This window comes from Crocodylus porosus, unplaced genomic scaffold (genome assembly GCF_001723895.1).
Source record: "Crocodylus porosus isolate Cpor-Errol unplaced genomic scaffold, CroPor_comp1, whole genome shotgun sequence".
Classification (NCBI taxonomy): Eukaryota; Metazoa; Chordata; order Crocodylia; family Crocodylidae; genus Crocodylus; species Crocodylus porosus.
In genome coordinates, this window is record NW_017728943.1 from 71,648,477 (window position 1) to 71,667,247 (window position 18,771).

Consider the following 18,771-nt stretch of genomic DNA (forward strand, 5'->3'; position numbering starts at 1 on the left):
GGGAGGGAAGAGGGGCTATCCCCACTGCCCCCCACTGCATGGGGGCTCTGCACGAGCTTCCTGATGCCTAGGCCAGCTCTGGCCCTTTAAGGAGGCAAAAAAAAAAGAGAAAAGCCCCAGGACTCAGCGCTCCTGCAGCAGCTTTGTGGGGCAGCAGGGATCACCCCTACCCCCCCAGCAGGAGCAGCAAGTGTGGGGTTTTCTTGTTTTTTTTTTTAATTTCTTAAAGGGCCAGAGCTGGCCTGGGCGGGGCACCTTTGGGGGGGCTAGGGGAGCGAGGCCAGTGCTCGCCCATGCAGCGTGGGGTAGTGGGGGGAAGCAGGGACTGCCCCTCTGTCTGGCAGCACCTGCTGAGCTGGGGCTTCCCCCGCAAAAGAGCAGGGAGCTGGGGTAGGTGGGACAGCCATTGCTGGGCTGGCGGGGATGAGCCTGGCTGGTTCGGAGATTGGGCAGGAGCTGCCTCTCTGAATCGGATTCATCTGAATCAATTTGGGACAGTGATACAACTCACCGAATTGAATCACTGTCCCCCGAATTGGCCGAATCCAAAGCTAATACTAGTCACTTTGCACAGGCCTACTGTTTAGTAGTCTCATAAGTGTCCCATGACCTCAGCATCACAAAGTACTGATCCCACCTCAGTATATGTTCAGCTCTTGCACATTAGCTAGAATGCTGGCTCACTAGGTTGAGTCATACACTTGACCTGTTTGAAATGTTCAACACGAGATGCTTACTGAAGAGCTGCCTAATTAGCTCCGCAGCAAACCACCACCACCTAGACAAGTGATACTATTAGGCCAGAGTTAAGTAATTAACTCTGCGATAGGACAGTATTGCACAACACAGGTACTATTATACAGTAGAGATATTTAGTGTGCCAGGTGTAGATAGTGATCAGAGCTGGCTGGGTCACGAGGGTCCAACAGTTCAGAACTGCCTGCTGGTTAGCCCCTCCGCAGCAAGGTGAGACAAGCAGGAGCTGCCCCAGGGTAGCAGGCTGAGCCCCTGGGCTGCCTGCCAGCCAGGACTGCACCACCCTGGTTTCAGCATGCTGTAGTCCCGCACAAACATGAAAATGCTGCACCCAGGAGCAATAAACTCCAGTGCAAATGGTGCCCGAGTTTACTGCATCAAATTAATTTCACATGTAGACGTGCACAGTAAGTTGAACATCCCAAACAGCTTTTGTAGTTTCTGTCTTTGATCTTGCCCATCACTTAGATGGGCATTGCCATTAATAACACATACAAAACATGGAATATCTGAGGCAGCAGTGAGTTGGAAGGGAACATGTTTCAGAAGGAAGTTTAGAGGAGTTTTAAGGCCAGCCTTGCATCACAGTTCCATTACTTGAAGCGACTCAGGAAAAGGGTGAGCCTGAACTATATTCCAAGCACTCCTGTCACGTTTATAGTATGTTCCCTTGAGTGCTTTCAGATTCTCGTATACATAGCATGCTGCAGAAGCACCAAGCAATATTTAAAAACACACCAAACTGAGCAGAGCTGTGAGAAAAAAGGTCTGTTGCTATTTTCACCTTGTTCTTCCTTGACTTTTCCAGCACTCTTCATATTTGGGGGTCCACTGGACTTTCCTCCCACAGTTGTCTCCATGCTCTCCTGCTTCACCTCTGCACCCCAGGATGAGAGCCCATGTACTGACAGCAGTTCCCGAAAGCCTTTGCTAGAGGATTTCACATCCTTGAGAAACTCTTCTGAAACCACTCGGACTTTTGCCTCCTTCACTTCTTCCATCTTCTTGTTCATTTTCTCAACTTCCTCTGTCAAGAAAGGGAGGGGGGAGGAAGGAGGAAAGGGATAAAGAACAGTTCTAAGTTCTCTAAAGCAAACACAAAAGAAAGCACATAGCCCTGTCTAAAGGACTCCAAGCACAGCCTCACTGTTGAGAGCCAAGGTATTCTAATGTTACAAAGAACTCTGAAGTGTAGTTCTCTATATACCACACCCTGCCCTATACCTGGGCTACCTTATTTTACATTTCTTTTCAAGCCCTGCCTCACCTCTCAGCTGAGGCAGGGGCTAGGTGGGAGGTGACCTCAAGACACCTGTGGTAGCACAGGCAACAGCACCCCAGACACACTCCCCTTGCACAGATGTGAACGTTGACTGCACCTTTGAAGTGACTGGGAATTTTGCCAGTGACCATGAGAGCAGCATCATGGCCTGAGCCCCCAAGCTTAGGCACCAGTTGGAACAAATGCCTGGTGAATGCTTGGAGGGGAAGTCATCAGGGAAGGAGAGAGGGTATGGCTGACAGCTCTTGCTGCTTCCTTAAAGCAGCCAATGGAAGGATTCTGTAGTTCCAAGAAGCTTCAGCTCCCTTGCCCTGTCCTGTGGCACATTTTTCTCTCTGTTCCACCTAATGCTCCATCTTTGGGGTGACCATGCCCCAGGACAGTCCCAAATTTTGAAGACCAGTTCTTGCTGGTCAGCGAAACTTAAATCAAATGTCCCAGAATTGCAGGAGTGCAGTCCGGCAAGGAGGTAGAGCAGCATGGTGCGCCAGGAAGTTCAGCTCTGCTTCCCTGGCAGACTGCATCTACACTTCTGCCCATCAGCCTTTATTACTACCCTCAGCAGTGCTGAGGGGTGGGGAGCAGTGTCCCAGCTGTCCCAGTTTTCCTTACGGTCACGCTATCTGCCTGCCCCTTCCTTGCTCCTATCCTCTACCCCAGATAGTCACACTCTCAACTATTCACAGGGTGAAACACTACTTTCCCTGCAGCCTTTTACAAAAGCAGCTGGTGGCAATCCTAGATCCTCACCAGATCTACTTAATGCTGGTAAAACAGAACCTTTTGAACAAAAGCTGCATGTTGTTTCTTCCTTCTGCACACTCCAACAGCTTTACAAGGAAGCAGAAAGGGAAGCAACCCTTTACACAGAGGCAGTCAGTTGAGAGGATATCAAGGATGGTAGGAACAAGGCACACCCAGCCCCTGCCTCAACTGAAGAGCAGTCTTGCAAGGCTTGCCATATTTACTCAAAAAGAAAGTGATCCAATCATAAGATGACCCCTGAATAATTAGATTCCATATATGGAATTTAGTTATAATTTTCCAGGTATGAAATCCATTTATTGGATGTTTGCCTTGAATTTGTCCCCTTCCCACTTCTACAGCAGGGAAAATAAATCTAGGGGGTCAGGTATCCCTTTGCTCTCTGCTTCTCCCCAACTTTTACCCCTGGCAGCTCCTTCCCCTTCTCCTTACTGGCAGACCCTGCTCTCTAAGTACATGGAATCAAGGAGCAAATTAGAAAACAATAACCTTGAAATTAAACATGGACGCCACAATTTGTATATAGCACACTGGTATTAGTTTATTCAGAATTGATGCGTATTACCTTTTTTTGAAACAGCAGCAAGTTTCAGCACAGGTACTCCATAAACACACTTCTGAGCAGCACTTTGGTACCTACTTATACGTAGCCCAAAGTACACATGATATTGTTATTCCAAAGCCAAAGGCTCATGATTTACCACATAGTTCATGGGGCTGGGCATTACCAGGGTTAACAGCAATTCAAGCCATGGTGACTCTACAGCTCAGCAGTGCTCAGTATGTGTGCGTACTCCAGATACACCCCCATAAAAGGATCCATGTGCTAATTAGCACTCCGTTTACGACTGGAACTGGGTGCTCTTATGACAAGTGCTGGGATGCACCAAAAATTTATATGCAGGTGAAGTGCAGGGCACCCTGGTCTGGCTTTACCTCATGGAGGGCAGGGCCAAACTAAACACGTGCCAGGTTGAGAAAGGGGGTGATAGAGATTCTGGATGAACTGTATGCAATGTTGTGGCTCACCATGACTCAAAAAGAGTCAGTGGTAATGGGGACTGCACTCAGTAGACACTACCATATATCTTATTCAGATGGGCTATGCTAACCTATTCTCGTGATAGGTTCCCATTAGCATGTTTGCCTAAAAGGTGGGCCACATGTTTTGTAGTCAGAATTAGGCAAATTGAGATCTGCCTGACACAGGACAGGCTCTCAATTCATGCAGTCTTCCTGCATTGCAGTGCTGCCCTCTGCTGAATTTACTGCCCATGCATACACAAGCAAAAAGGGAACACAAGTAAACAGCTTTTCCCAAAGGTATGTTCTGTTTAGCTTTTGCTAAAAATCATGCATTTTTAGTCCCATTTGCAGAGGCACTCGCCAGTTAAGCAGCCAGAAAGTGAAATTGGAGCATCAGAGAAGGGAGTGTTCCCCCAGTTCATTTGTATATTGGGTTAACACTGGAAATGGCACAATGAGACTCCAAAACAAAGCCATCAAGTAATAATGCCACAATCCAGTCTACACAGAGGTAATATCTACAACGAAGCTTCCTTTGCTACCCAGTTACTCTATAGGAGTCCCTTCACACAGTTAAAACATGCTTTAGCAGCCTTTAAAATCCACACCAAGGAATTCACCTGCTGCGATCAGTTTCAGAAACAAATTGGTACTGAAATCTGTTAAACGTTATCATAAGGACCCATACCACACTTGGCACAGAACCCCTGATTTCCCTATGCCTTGGACTGCAAGCCACAGACTACAATACACTGATGAACACTGGAACTTGGATTCTATCTTGGTAGAAACAGGTTCACTTGAACAGACCTCTGCTATGGGGCATCAGCAAATAATTGAGAACCATTCAGAATTAGAAGCACTGCATAAGAAATTTTTTTCCATGAATATGGAAACATGCACTATATTCCATGAATAAAGACAACCACCCCAGGTCCTCATTCAGTGCCTCTAATTCCTCTCCATATCCAAGGATGACAGTAATATTGCATGTCTGCTCACTTTGTGTGCTGATACACAGGTTGGCCTTATTGGCAGTTCCTGTCACTTTTCCTCCAAGCTCCTCAACTGTGGTCTTCATTTCTTCTTTGTTCCTGGATAATTTTCCAAGTATCAAAATCTTCATGTTGGATAATGGCTTATCTAGTTGTTTGGAAACAAAAACATCACATAAGAAAAGAGCATGTTCAGACTGCTGGAGAAAGCACATGATACAAAGGAAAAGAAACCTGCTAAATCCAAAGTACAGCATGTCAACAGGGTAGCTAAAATGCATTAAGCAACTGTTGGAACAGTTTAGCTCCCCTAGAAAAGGTGGCATAAAATTCAGCATTACCTCATGTACAATAGGTTTCCTGGGGGAAGGGACCAGAAAAAAAAATAGAGAGGGTTTCAGATCAAGGCCATGTCCACAAAAACTAGGAAAATGCTGGCACTTTCTTTTTTACTTGCAGAGTAAAGGCAAGAGGCAAGGGGAAAAAAAAAGAGAAATCAGAAAAGCCACAAAGATCATTTCCTCATAAGAAAACTTTTCTTGGAGGAGTTAGGAGAATTCCAACATGTTACAGCTAGGCTTGGAAGGATTACATTTTCATCACTAAACACTGATTTCATCTGTCACTCTGAGACAAACAGAAATACTTCCATCAGTAATCACTGAAATTTAGAGAAAGGGGATTTAAACCAAATAAATCAGTCTGGGCCAGGGGGGTACCCCACAAGCATGCACATACACAGGCTACAGTGGGGACGCCTGGCTGCACCACCTGCACACTGCTCCTCTAGCAGCAGCTCATGCAGCAGCTGCTGCAGGAGCTTGGGGCCATGCTGGGAAGTGGGGTTGAAGAGGCAGGCCTGCTGCAGCTGGGAGCTCGGTGACAGAGGCTGCTTGCTCCACCCAGGTCCCAGCCAAGGACTGGGCACCAAACTCCTGATGAGCACAGCCTGGCCTACATGATCAGGGCTCACCAGAAGTTGGGCCCCTGCCATGATCTCACATGAGCTAGACCACGCAAGGGCTCTGGGAATATAGGGAGAGGCAGCAGCCACCCAGCCTGGTGTGGGAAGCAGCTCCCTATGGCCCTTTAGGGGGCAGGCCCTGCCTGGCAGGCATCAGCACAGGGGCGGACTGGCCCTTTGATGGCCAGAGCTTCCCTTCCTCTTTGGGCAGCACAGGGACAGTGGCTGGGCCCTGGAGGGCACCCCCTATGGATCCTGACCTGATCATGCTGCCCCTCCAGTGGTGCCCGCCAGGCAAGGTTTGCCCTCTAAGGGGTCACAGGGAGCTTCTTCCTGCCCTGGGGTGGGCAGCCACTGCCCTTCCCACATGTTCCCAGATCTCCAGAGCACCACTGCCTCCTCTTCTGCTCCCCGCCCACCCAGCTCTTTCCTGAGAATGAACTGAATGATTTAAAGCAGGTGCGCTTTACTGATTTATGGATATTTAGTTTTATATATTTTAACATGTGATTTTTTTAAGCTTTTGATAGTATACTGTAATTGCTAAATTGTCTGTCCCCCACACCCTTAATTTTGTGCAAGTGTGATGAAAATATAACCCTCCTCCCCACCCCACCCCCAAAAAACCTCCCCGAAGGAAATGCTTAAAAATAAAAACAAAATACTTCTGCCATCTCACTCTTCACTGCCACACTCATAAGACTCCAAAGTGAATGTTCTTTGGCTCTAATGAATGAACAGAAATGCCTTCCTGAGCACACAAGTCCCTTTGCCCTGAACTTTTACCTGTGGGTGCAGATGCCTCCTCTGTCAAAGGAGCAGAAGCTGCAGATGGAAGCAGAGTGTTCACAGCAGCAGCCTCTGGAGGGAATACTCTGTCCTGCTTTTTACACTTGAATTTCTTTAGGTAAGGGATTTCCCGGAATTCCTGCAGGGCAAAAGCAGAACCATTTAAAACGGATATAATTCACACACTAAATTCAGCATTGTCTAGACCTTGGCACTTAGGAGAGATTTCACAGCAGGTTACAATCAATTTATTAAACCCTTGTCTATATCGCACAGTTCTGCTGACAGAACTAAGTCAATTAGGGCATGAAAAGATCACACCCCTTTGTCAACGCAGCTTTGCTGACTAAGCCTCCAGTGCGGATACAGATTTGCCAGAAGGAGGTGGCATCTTCCTGCAGAGCTTGCATTGTTTGGGCAGGGTTACCATATTTCCAAGATCAAAAACAAGGACACCTGTGGGGGGAGGGGTGGGGGAAGGGCAGCGATATGCCTGTGTCTCTGCCCATCACTCCTACGCCCCGTCCCCCTCACTCCCAACACGCAGCTCTGCCGTGCCTCTTGCTCTTGACCTAGAGCCCCCTGTTGCTCCAGCCCTGCTGTGCATGCAGCTCCCATGCGCACACACTTGCCAGGGCCCTTGCACAGAGCACATGAGCCACCTGACAGCCAGTCACCTTGCCCACTGCTGTCAGCCCCAAGCGTCCAAACCGCTCATGCCTGGGAAAAGCCAGAGGCAGAGCAAAAGCCTGGACATTTGCTCTCATTTTAAAAACCTGCCTAGACACGAGGACAAGGGACCAAAAAAGAGGACATGTCAGGGAAAACCCAGATGTATGGTAACCCTAGCTGGGGCAGCTGAAAAAGATATAGCTCTAGCAGCAGAAAAAAACATCTCCTGTTATTGTTGTCAACAGAGTTGCATTGACATTGAAGACCTGGCTGCCATAGTTTAAAGCAGCAGTTCTTTCCATACTGGAGACAAAAGCTAAATAAGCTTTTTATTTACAACATCCCACATAGGTTATTGATTAGGAAACTGATGTACAAAAAGGCTAAATGGCTTGCTCAATATCAAACAGCAAGTCAGTTGCAGTCAAGAATAAAACTGGGAATCCCAATCCTTCCCAATCCCTGCCAGACAATACTGCTCCCCTCTAGCTAAGAATCTAAATTCCCTAGAAATATTTGTTTCAAAAATCATGGAGAGAGACGTAAAATGGAGGAAGAATCTTGGTTTTCCAGTCAAGTGGTATTTCAATCATGTTTGACATTTCTGCCTTGATGCTGGTTGCCAGTAAAGACAATTTAGTTAATAAACAAAAAGCCAGGACTTTTTTTTTTGGTTCTCTTACTCTTTTCAGAATACCAATAATGAAATATCACAAACATTTTCTGCAAAAGTTCTTCCCCAATTCAGGGGGAACTATTTGTTTATTTCAGAAAGACAATCCAGGCTGTAATTTTCAAATTCTGATATTAACATCTAACTTCTGGGAGCAAAGTTATTAAGATCATCTCAAATTAGTCAGAAAGAAAGAGATAAAAAACAGCAAGATGAGCCAGTCATTATGAATTAAATTAACCTTCAGCCTCAACCCACAAGTAATATACAGTATGGTAACTTAAATTCTGCTGCAATGTAAGGGCAAATTGGAAATGCCCGAATTATCAGAGAAGAAGAAATAGTACTTCCCAATCTACTGGGACTGGAAAATATGATTCTCCTTACCCCACATATATTACTTATCAGCAACTCTTCCCATCCTCGTAGGCACAGAGCTCTGCAGAAGCTGAAGCAGGCCCTGACCTCTAATATTTGTCTGTCTGTAACATTTGCCATAGACTTTTATTTTTTGTTTCCACAACCACTTAAGTCATTTAAGAATTGAGAGGGGTTTCAGGCCAAGTTTGCAGCACTTACCTTTGGGATAACCCATTCTTTCCTGTTGGGAGACTGTGTTTTGGCAACACATTTAGTCCAGGCAGTAATGTCTCCTGAACAGTAATACGCATCACTCTTGAACATAAACTGCCCCTTGCACTCTTCACAGGGAAGCAGAGCTCCAAATGCCATCCCATCTGCCACTCTGTCCAAGATCTTAAAACAACAAAGAGGCTAACAAATCACATTAGAAAAGGAAGCATACACACACACAGTCAGACAACGCAGAAAATTCACAGATGCCGTAAAACACTAGTGTAAAGATAAGAAGTGTTACTTGTCAAATCTTCTTCTTGAATATGAATTAAGAAGCTTCTCAGAACTACTTGATCCACAAAGCCTTGACACCACATGCCACTAAGTTTGTGCTATACCCTTTGGATTGTGCTCTCTGGAGCAAGGGCATATGGTCAGAAACACAAAACAGAATTTTTCACAGAATGCCAAGCATGTGTAAGGTGGAAGAATTTAATTATGCTGTAGGAGGACGGGTGTTGTGCTTGAATATAATATATAGATGGGAGGAAAGAGTCCACAAAAATCCAATGCTCTTCCTTGAAAAGTGTTTCTTCTGGTGCACTGATTCTAGAGACTCAGAGCATCTGCTCCCCCCAGAAGCCCCCTGGAAGCAGTAATGTTGCTTTAAGAAGTGCTGCAAGAAAAACATCTTTTTAAATGGATGAATATACAATTTAACAGCAGACACTACCATTTCAACCCCTATGCATAGACAGGTAGAGTAGCAGCATTCACTGGAGTGCTATGAGAGAAGAACTGAGCTTTGCAATCTGATTAGATTCTGTATTTGAGATTTTACAATATACCTTTGACTTCAGGAACTGGTATGTCACACTGCTTTGAGCCAAGCTCATCAACAACTCAGAGGTGCAGGCACATAGGGGCACAGTAACATTCTGCAAGAAAATAAAACCAACTCACAGCAGATTCCCCGGAAGGCACTTCCTGTTTGTTGGCTATCAGCAGCTCTTTCAGGTCATTGGTGGAACAGGCTTTCCTCAGTTCGTCTTTGATGTTCCAAATCAATTCTGTCTGTTCCTGTTAACGAAAACCGGCAGCTTAGATATTTGTAATTGCTTTCCAAGATCCATCCTGAAGCAGCAGGCTACTGACAGGCTTTCAATACACCATACTACTGAGCAATGGCACATTACAGATGACTTGCAAAAAGGTAAATCACTAAGTTCCAGCAGCTTTACCAAGAGCTGCCACCCTAAGTGGGACATTCAGCAAGTTATAACCCCAGAATTCAAAGCATGACCTACTTTCTTAGGTAATCAGCTGCTTACATGAATGATTAATCAACAGCTAATATCATCAACAAATCATACTTGTCAAGGGAAGCAACATCCCAGATGGATTTCTGACACTGCTGCCAAGCACACAGCAGAGACTACTGTGTCTCTTTTACACAAGAATCTAGAAATACTGCACTGCTACCTTTATTATGATTCAAAGGGTGTCCTGTCCCACAGAAAGGAGATATCAATTGATGCCAGCATTTCATAAGGCAAGGAGTGGCGCTTGTCATTCTATAGCACATTTCCTTGATAGATCTCTCAAATTTCACAAATACTACTTCATTAGCTTCAAGTACCATGATGAGCAGGTATTAACCCATTTTATAGATGAACAAATGAAAGCATTTGGGACCAGATGCTGGAAATAGACCCCACACATTCTGAGCTGGACTGTCCTCGTTTTAAGTTCACACACCTACAGCAGTAACTTAAACATGTCAATCACCTGGGGCAATAATGAAACTCTTCTTTGGAGTTTTCCGTCAAGTGGGGAAAGAAATGGATAAAGGAACATGCAACAAAAAGAGAGAGATTTCTAATAACGTACAGGTATTCATTACCCATCTACACTAAGAGAACCATTTTTTCCAATACCACAGGTGACAATAAATAGCTGATGGGTGTATTAAATTGGTTTAAAATGTAGTTGTACTAATAGTTTTGACAGATGAATTAATTCTACTTTAAAAAGCCTGAGGAATCCCCAGATTTTTAATCTGAGCATCAGATTAAATCAAATCAATTCTTAAAACTTTCATAATAGGGACATGGATTGTCAAATGCCATACCCTACTTAGGACATAAGCTGGAACTATGAAGCAAAACAGAAAAAAAAAAATCTCCTCAACTATAATTTAAAGGCAGATGTGCAATTTTCTTTCGAGTAATCTGTTTTTGCAGATCCATTAAGACTTTGGCAAAAGCCTGCTGGTAATATTTTCCTGGAAGGCACCTACACCAAACTTCTAACAGCTATAAGATTCCTGACACTCCACCAGGAATTCTGTCCTCTGTATTCTAAAAAGCTAAGATTTATCCAGACTCATACGAAAGAACAGATGAGTCATAAACATATATGAAGTAATCAGCCAAGTAGAATATACTACTCAAACTAGTTCAAATCCTTACCTCTGTTCAAGTTTACATATGAAATGCTTCATAGGCTTCTGTAGCCAGACCACATTTATGGCACAGAAAGGGCTCAGATAAAGATGACTTCTCCATTGCCACTTCAGATCCAGACAGGCACAGCTCAATAGCTACCACCTAGTCCCTTTTAGTGACCTGTGTGAAGTGAGGTTGCCTTCAGCCCTGAACTTAGTGAATAAGGGTCCATATAACAGATCCTTCATATCTCAGAGATGCCAATGACCAAACAGGCTGAAATTGTCTCTCACTGGGACAGGGCAACACTTCCTGCAGCTTATGCTGCATCTGGTATGTGACAAAAGGGATTCTACATGTCTGCACCTTTTACCAGTGTTTAATTCTCTTTAAAAAACAAAACAAAACAGCTTTTAAAGATTTGGGATTCCTCAGTAAGCAAACCTTTAGCAGCTTCTCCTGTTTGGATTCTTTATCCTTTTCTTTTTTTTGTTTCTTTTTTGTAGTCACAGTCCCATCCACCTCATCCGCTTTTCTTTTTCTAATGGAGAGATAAATGCGCAGGATGGTTATTCAAGTGTTCATCATTAGTTACTGGAGCTCAGTGAGCTGACAACAATTTTACATAAACTTGAACTTTTTAAAGATAGTTTTTAATTTCCTCTGAGTCCACAATGGAAGACCTTGACTTCTGCCCCACTGAAGAGGTGGAAGGACTGGCAGAAGTGCACACAGAAAAAAAACAAACAAAAAACTGTACCACTTAAATCAAATCAATTCTTAAAACTTTCATAATAGGGACATGGACTGTCAAATGCCATACCCTACCATACCACCAAATCCCCAGGCCACCAAATACTGACATATGCCTCTAATTCCCCATGCTGCCAAAAGCTGGATTACCACAGGTTGGATCATCTCTTTGCAGGCTGCTGACCAGGGTGTATAAATCAATGATTTTTTTTAATTAAAAAACCCCCAGATTTTTATTTAAATCCAGGTGTTTTTTTTTTTAAATTTAATTGGGTTTTTTTTGTTAAGATGCTTTTTTAAAGATATAAAACTATATAAAGACAGTTTTAATATAAGATATGTTAAACCTCAAAGATATCATCATGGAACAGGGATTATAGCTTGTAATTATATACTATTTGAGACAATATATTCATGTAACCTTTTTAGAAAAGTTTTATAAATAGGTCACAACAGGCTATGGACTATATTAGGGGCCCAATCTTATGGGGTTCCCAGATGCTCCTCTGTAGATTAGTAAAATTAAATAAAACCACTTTACGCAATGGGACTCAGTGCTCAGTCTAGAAGATCCCATTAAACATCTCTGTGATGATTCATTTCAGTTCTCAAACTGGATTTGTCTCTCCAGAGATAATACTCTTGTTAACAGCAGTATATGGAAATGAGAGAGAACAGACCCAATTACCTACTGTCAGCCCTATCATCTCTCTGCAAGTTTGTGTACAGAGTCAAGCCCTTACCTTTCTCAAGTGCAAAGTTTCAAGAAGTTTCAAGAAGTTAAATGAATAGAGGACATCAAACAACAGGAATGCACTTTTTGTAGAAAATGATGATTAAACAAGGATTCCTGACTAGTGATTTAAAATTGTGAATTAAATCATGATTTTAATTTATTTGATTTAAATCAAAACCACCCTGATTGCTTACCCCTGCCTTAAAGCATTCAATCCCTCTCGGCCGTGCCCCCCATACTGTTACATATGTTTAGAAGATAGGGTTTATATTACAGACCTCAAAAGATACTGAACAAGGTAGAACAATTGGACCATGTCCTTGAGATCACCTTTGTGTTTTGAGAAAAATTACACATTCACCTTCAAATCCTCTGTGGACACTTAACATTACAGATGGGCTGGGTACAAAGAGAAAGCATACATATAGAGCCTTGGCTTCCTCAAACTCATAAAAAAAAAAACTCTTCCCCAAGTGAGACCAACCAGGAACCTCTGGTGATCTCCTACAGGTGTTTTACTGCCCTGGGTCACCTGTAACAAACCTAGCCTGTGCAAAACATCAGTAACATCACTGCAAAGTGCCTTGCTGAACTGGAACCTAAGCATTTCCCTAGTCAAAGGGACTTTATGAAGCAAGTCTTTCAAGGCACACACTTAGGCATTCTGTTGAACCCAGGCCCTAATAACTAAAATGCCTCCCTTTTAGCAGGAAAATGGCTTAGAGAGCTAAGACTCACCCTTAGGTAGTAGTAAGTCTTTAATCCAAAGCTAGAGTCAGCAGAAAAAGAGCACAAGGTGTGCTATACCACAGGGAGGCATCGCAATGAAAACCCTGCATTCACTTTCCATCAATTAATTAGATTTCTGGCTCTCTCTCCTCAGTCACAGGGTTTTAGGTTTTCCCCTCCTCACTCAGCAATCACTGCGATTGTCCCATCCACTTTCATGAACTGCCCAAAGTTAACATGTGGAAAGAACACAGAAAGAGGCCTAAGACTGTCAGGCACAATTTGCTGCATCTTAGAAATTAATCTAGCACATCCCCAGTGAATGCTCAATCATCTTATTTAGGGTGAGGTAAGGTTAAAAATCAGGCTGTATTTTCCTCTCTCAGATCTCCCAACCATAAATGGATTTGTGTAAAGAACCTGAACTACAGCAGCTAAGTGCTACTCCCTTCTTCCAAACAGAAAAAAGATGAAAGTCAACCAGTACTACTACATTCAGTATAGACAGACTTAAAAGGATGGGTGTCAGAAGGAAAAAGCAATTGTCCAGAAGCACTGCTTTCTCCTTACCTATATGCTGGATTTTTGCTTACTGGATTAACTTCAACTTTGGGAATGCTGAAGAGGACTGACATATCCAGCTCCAGCTCATCTGTTCACTGCATCTCCCAACAATGGTGTGTTCGTAATTGTGAGGGGAACATGAAAAGTTAAGAGAGGTGACTCACAGCAACTTGGGAATAAAACAAGCAGCCACTATGAAAAGACAACAACATGAGGACAACTGGCTTCATCTTCCCTCACAGATGCAATTTCTCTCATCAAGGCATGGACCAGTCAACCTTGTTCTCTGGCTGAGTGCTGTTTCCTGCAGGTTGCTACTGTGATGTCTCATACAATCCATGCAGTTAACCCAAGCCTATATAACAATATCCAGAAGGCAGCCCCCTTTTCCAGGAAAAATGAATGCAAACAGTAAATCCTACTCAGAGAGGAGATAGAAAAACAAGACAGTCCTAAGGCTAAGAACACTTATTTTTAAAACATGTTCAAAAGTTGTCTTCAAAAATAATACAGACCAGAGTCTTCTGGCATATGACTAAAGTAGCTCTCAACTTTAAACATCAGCACTCCCTACAAGATGAAATTCTTTCAATATGCATTGAAGACCTCTCTTTTCATCAGTACAATCCCAGAAGTAGAGACAAGAAAGAAATGAAGGGCCTTATACCTGATATGGATAGCAGCATTAAAGACTCTTAAATGTCAAAGACTTGAAATCCAGGTCCCAGCCCCAGTTCTGCCAGAGATAGACACCAAGGAACCTTGGCTTGAGCACCTGGCTGAACAGCTGGAGAGAGGTGGCAGCAAGGTGGAGACTGTAGCCAAGGTAGCTAGGCCAGCTGAATTCTGTTAACTGGACAAGGCTCCTTAATGCATATAATAATTGCTGCTTTCCAACAGCTGCAGGAGCAAAGATTACAAGACTAAATGCTTTCTTAATGTAGGACCCTGGATCACAGCTCACTATGTCATGGGACCAAGCTATTTTCCATTGCAATTCACTTGGCATGTTACTTATTATTGTAACTTGGAAAACAAGCCCAAGGCCTATCTTTGCAAATCCTTCACAGTTTAAGAAGCACCACTAAAAAAAAAAAAAAAAAATCACACAGAAAACCAAGGCCAAAGTATTCAAGAAAAAACTTTTACGTAGTCAAACTTCTTCAGCCCTACCCAAGAAACTGGACCAAACCCTCTGAACATTATTCAGGCTAGACTCATTCTGGTTTACATTGAGTAATATATGTAAGCACAGAACAAACTGCACTGGCCTACCTGAAAACTGCAATTAAATGCACACATTCAGCCCTCTGCACATGAAATGGATGCATACTATTATCAGCCACTAACTGCGGATACTAGAAAACAACTGCATGTGTCACCATCAGCAGATAAAACATCTTATCAATGGCTGTCACAGAATTCACTGTACCTGCCAAAGTAGTGGTTAGGATCAACTACTAGGAGCAGGCCCAACACAAGAAGAATGGTTTTACTTAAGTCGCTCATTGTATATGATAACAAAATGTGTTGATCCTGGTACATTCAGAGCAGATACGGAATTTTGCTTCATGTTTACTGCTGCTAGCAATCAAGTTTCAAAGACCATGAATGATAGGAAAGCATTGGAAGCTTATTGCCAAATACCAGCTACAAGTGTTGGCTAGAAAATGGTATTTAGAGGTTTGCTTTTGGAAATTGGCTTGTAGGTAAAGTAGATGTATTGCATTAGAACAATGGTCCAGGGCAACAGCAAGGGCTAATTGATTTCTAAAAGCCTGTTCGTGATAAAGTTTCCTTCAAAGCCCATTGTGTCTGACACAGGCAAGCAGCAAGCAGATGCACAGGTTAGGAAATTGAAGACATGTACCACACTGTTTCATAACAAGTTGAGGGACTCTGCCATGTTGGCCAGGTCACAGTGCCCAACTGCAGAGCCCTTGGGATTTCTGGTTTTGGAGAACAGACCAAATTGGGAGAAACCAGTAAAAACCGAAATTAGGATGCATGCACGTGATGGGTTTGTAAAACAAAGGAACATGCTGACAGAACAGAACATTGACAGGAGAAAGGATACAAAAAGGAGGGATTTCAGAGCTGCAAAGGGTACCTAAGAAGGGAACCTGGGGCCACCATGGACAGAGGGCACACCACCACCCTATTTCCCCCAACCCCTTGGAGGGAGGATGGGGGGCAGACACAACATGCCTGAGCCTTTGACCTCCAGGCTGCTGACATCTGACATTCAAGAAAGAACCTCAGGGTGAAGCTTGTGTACTTGCCAGACGTACCGTAACCCTGCGAGAGGTAGGAATGGTAGCTATAGAACTGTTTGCATTATTCTCATCTGCTATCACTGTGTATCAATAAAATTTACCTACTAATTGAATTGAGAGTTTGTGGTCAGCCTGAGGGTTTGGGTCTGCCCAGAACAAAGTATCTGGGTCATAAATCCAGTGCCAATACAAGTAGTATGAGGAAAAGCTTGAGTCTACAAGTGACGTTTCAAAGACACAGACAGCAAAGACTTGTCCACATCACATCTTCCAAAATCATTGTGAAACTCTCCTTGTAGGAAAGATGAGTCTCAAAACAACTGGAATTAAAAAAGCACTTCACAGTTTCTTACAAAACTATATTAGTTTGTCAGTCTTCCCAGGCAATCTCCCTATAAAAACAGTGAAGTCAAATGCTTTAAAACCCGCAATTTCCAAACAAAAAATTAAAGCTGGAGATTTGGAATGTCTGCTTTTCAGCTACACGCACATTAACATACTTGAGTTTGCAGTCATCTTCACATGTATCCAGGTTTGTATGATTTCAAATTAAGATGAGGGCAATTAAGACCCAGGCACAATTCAGATATACCCGAGTACAGTTTACTTGGGGCAGTATGCAATCATTTAGCTTGCTTGCCTTCTCCAAGTGTAATGTCATTCCCTTTAAGCATCTGTGAGTCTAGGGATGTGCTCAGGGCAAAAAAAAAAAGTGGCAACTTCTGGCTGCTACCACACATGCAATTGCAAATGGATGGCTGTGAACAGCAGTTGCTTTTGCTCCTCCTCTCCCAAGTCAGTGCCCAGAGCAGCTGCCCTTATTGCACCCCTTCCCACTCAGTTATGCCACTGCCCTTAAGAATTCCAGTCACTGTATTACTAATGCTGAATTCACAAGTGTAATGAAACGGAGAACAATGCCTGAGGATAACAAGATTTTGTAAAACTAGATCTTTTCCATCATTGATCAGGAAACATCACAGGATTGTCTTTTCCTTTTACTGCACCATGTAATAACTTTTCTATCAGATAGCATAACTATAGTCTGCATCACTATCAAAAATTTATTAAATGGCAAGAAAAAGTTGCTCAATGCTGCCAGATAATCACTAGGAACTACCAGTAGGATAAATTATTTCCCCACAAGGGCTGCACTTCATAGGATCATAGGAAGGTAGGGCTGGAAGGGGCCACACAAGGTCATCTAGTCCAGCCCCTGCTCAAGACAAGAGGCTGGATTGACTAAACCATCCCATCCAAGTATCTGCCTAACCTGCTCTTAAAAATGTCCAAGGATGGAGATTCCACAATCATTCGCCTGTTCCAATGCTTGACTACCCTCATACACAGAAAGTTCCTCCTAATCTCCAAACAAAATTTCCTCTGCTGCAACTTGAGGCCATTGCTCCTAGCCCCGTCTCCTATGGACAGATAAAAGTCCATCTCCATCCACTCTGTAATCACCCTTCAGGTATTTTAAGACTTATCAAATCCCCCCTCAGTCTTTTCTTCTCCTAACTAAATAACTCTAGTTCTTTCATCCTTTCTTCATAAATCTTTCTTCCCAGGCCCCTGATTACTTTTGTTGCTCTGTGTTGGATGTTTTTAGGACAATTAGAAATGGTCTCTATACATCAGCTTTCAAGAAGGAGCTCCATGTGAATTGCCTTAAAAAAATTATACTGGAAAAGGTGAAGACTAGGCCATTATGCTTCAATTTTACCACTGAAGTAAAAAAAAATCATGTCTGGGCAGTAACCTTCATTACCCAACATGAATTACATAATCAAAGTAAATGAGGGTTGGAAGGAACCTCAGGAGGTTATCTAATCCAGTCCCCTACTCAAACCAGGACCAGCCCCAACTAGATCATCCCAGCCAAAGTTTTGTCTACCCGGGTCTTAAACACCTTCAAGGATGGAAATTCTATAATCTATCTGGGTAACCTGTTCCAGTGCTTCACTACCCTCCTGGTAAGAAGTTAGATACGAGGAACATTTTTCAACTTCCCTGGCTGTGACTGAGGCCATTGTTCTTTGTTCTGTCAATTATAATTAGGGACCCATCTACTCTGTAGGGGCTGCCCCCCCAGTTTTGGAGGCAAAATGTGGCCCCCCCCATGCCTCTGATTGGCTGAGGGACCCCAGGAGCCCCACCTTTCACTGCTGATTGGGTGCAAGTGCTTTCTGTCATGTAGCCCTGTCCCTCACCACCCTCTGAGGAACCATCATTTTCTTTTCCATAAGCTTCCCCTCCCCCTCCCCGATTTCAGAGGCAATACCAGATTTCACAGAACCTGCAAAACTGCAAAATTGGTAGGCCCGTAACTATAATATATGAACTATAATAAGATTCAGTTACTGTCAGGTGAATGAGTAGGCAAAAATACAAAAGTGCTGAAACAATTTTTAAACAAATGAGAAAGAGACCAGGGCAACAACAATACGTGCAGAGCAACATGGAGTCTTCATAGCTGATCTTCGCCTTTATAAATTGCTTTAAAGCACAGAGCATTTTTTTCAAAGTCATGGCTGCTCATCCCTATATGCTAAATAGAGAAACTTGAAACGCAAGTTCCTCTTTTGTTACCTATGCCCAGTGCCTAACACAAAGGCATTCCTCACTCAGCACTGGAGCCTTTAAGTGCTATTGAGATACAAATAATTAATAAAGACAATTTGGTAAAATAAGTGTCTATATAAAAAAAGGATAAGTGAGATTTTCAAAGTTGTGCCACATGTTGTCACAGATCCTTTAGATAACAGCCT

General features: G+C 43.2%; 1 protein-coding gene across 1 annotated transcript in view; it reads right to left on the reverse strand.

Annotated features, from left to right (window-relative positions):
- PARP1 (poly(ADP-ribose) polymerase 1) overlaps positions 1–18,771 on the reverse strand; it is a 52,195-nt gene that overhangs the window by 19,811 nt on the left and 13,613 nt on the right. Inside the window, exons 5-10 of the mRNA XM_019549559.1 lie at positions 11,390–11,486; positions 9,462–9,578; positions 8,502–8,678; positions 6,575–6,716; positions 4,832–4,972; positions 1,541–1,783 (exon numbers count right to left, since the gene is read on the reverse strand). Coding sequence (XP_019405104.1) covers positions 1,541–1,783; positions 4,832–4,972; positions 6,575–6,716; positions 8,502–8,678; positions 9,462–9,578; positions 11,390–11,486 — 917 coding nt within the window. The remainder of the gene's footprint in view (positions 1–1,540; positions 1,784–4,831; positions 4,973–6,574; positions 6,717–8,501; positions 8,679–9,461; positions 9,579–11,389; positions 11,487–18,771) is intronic.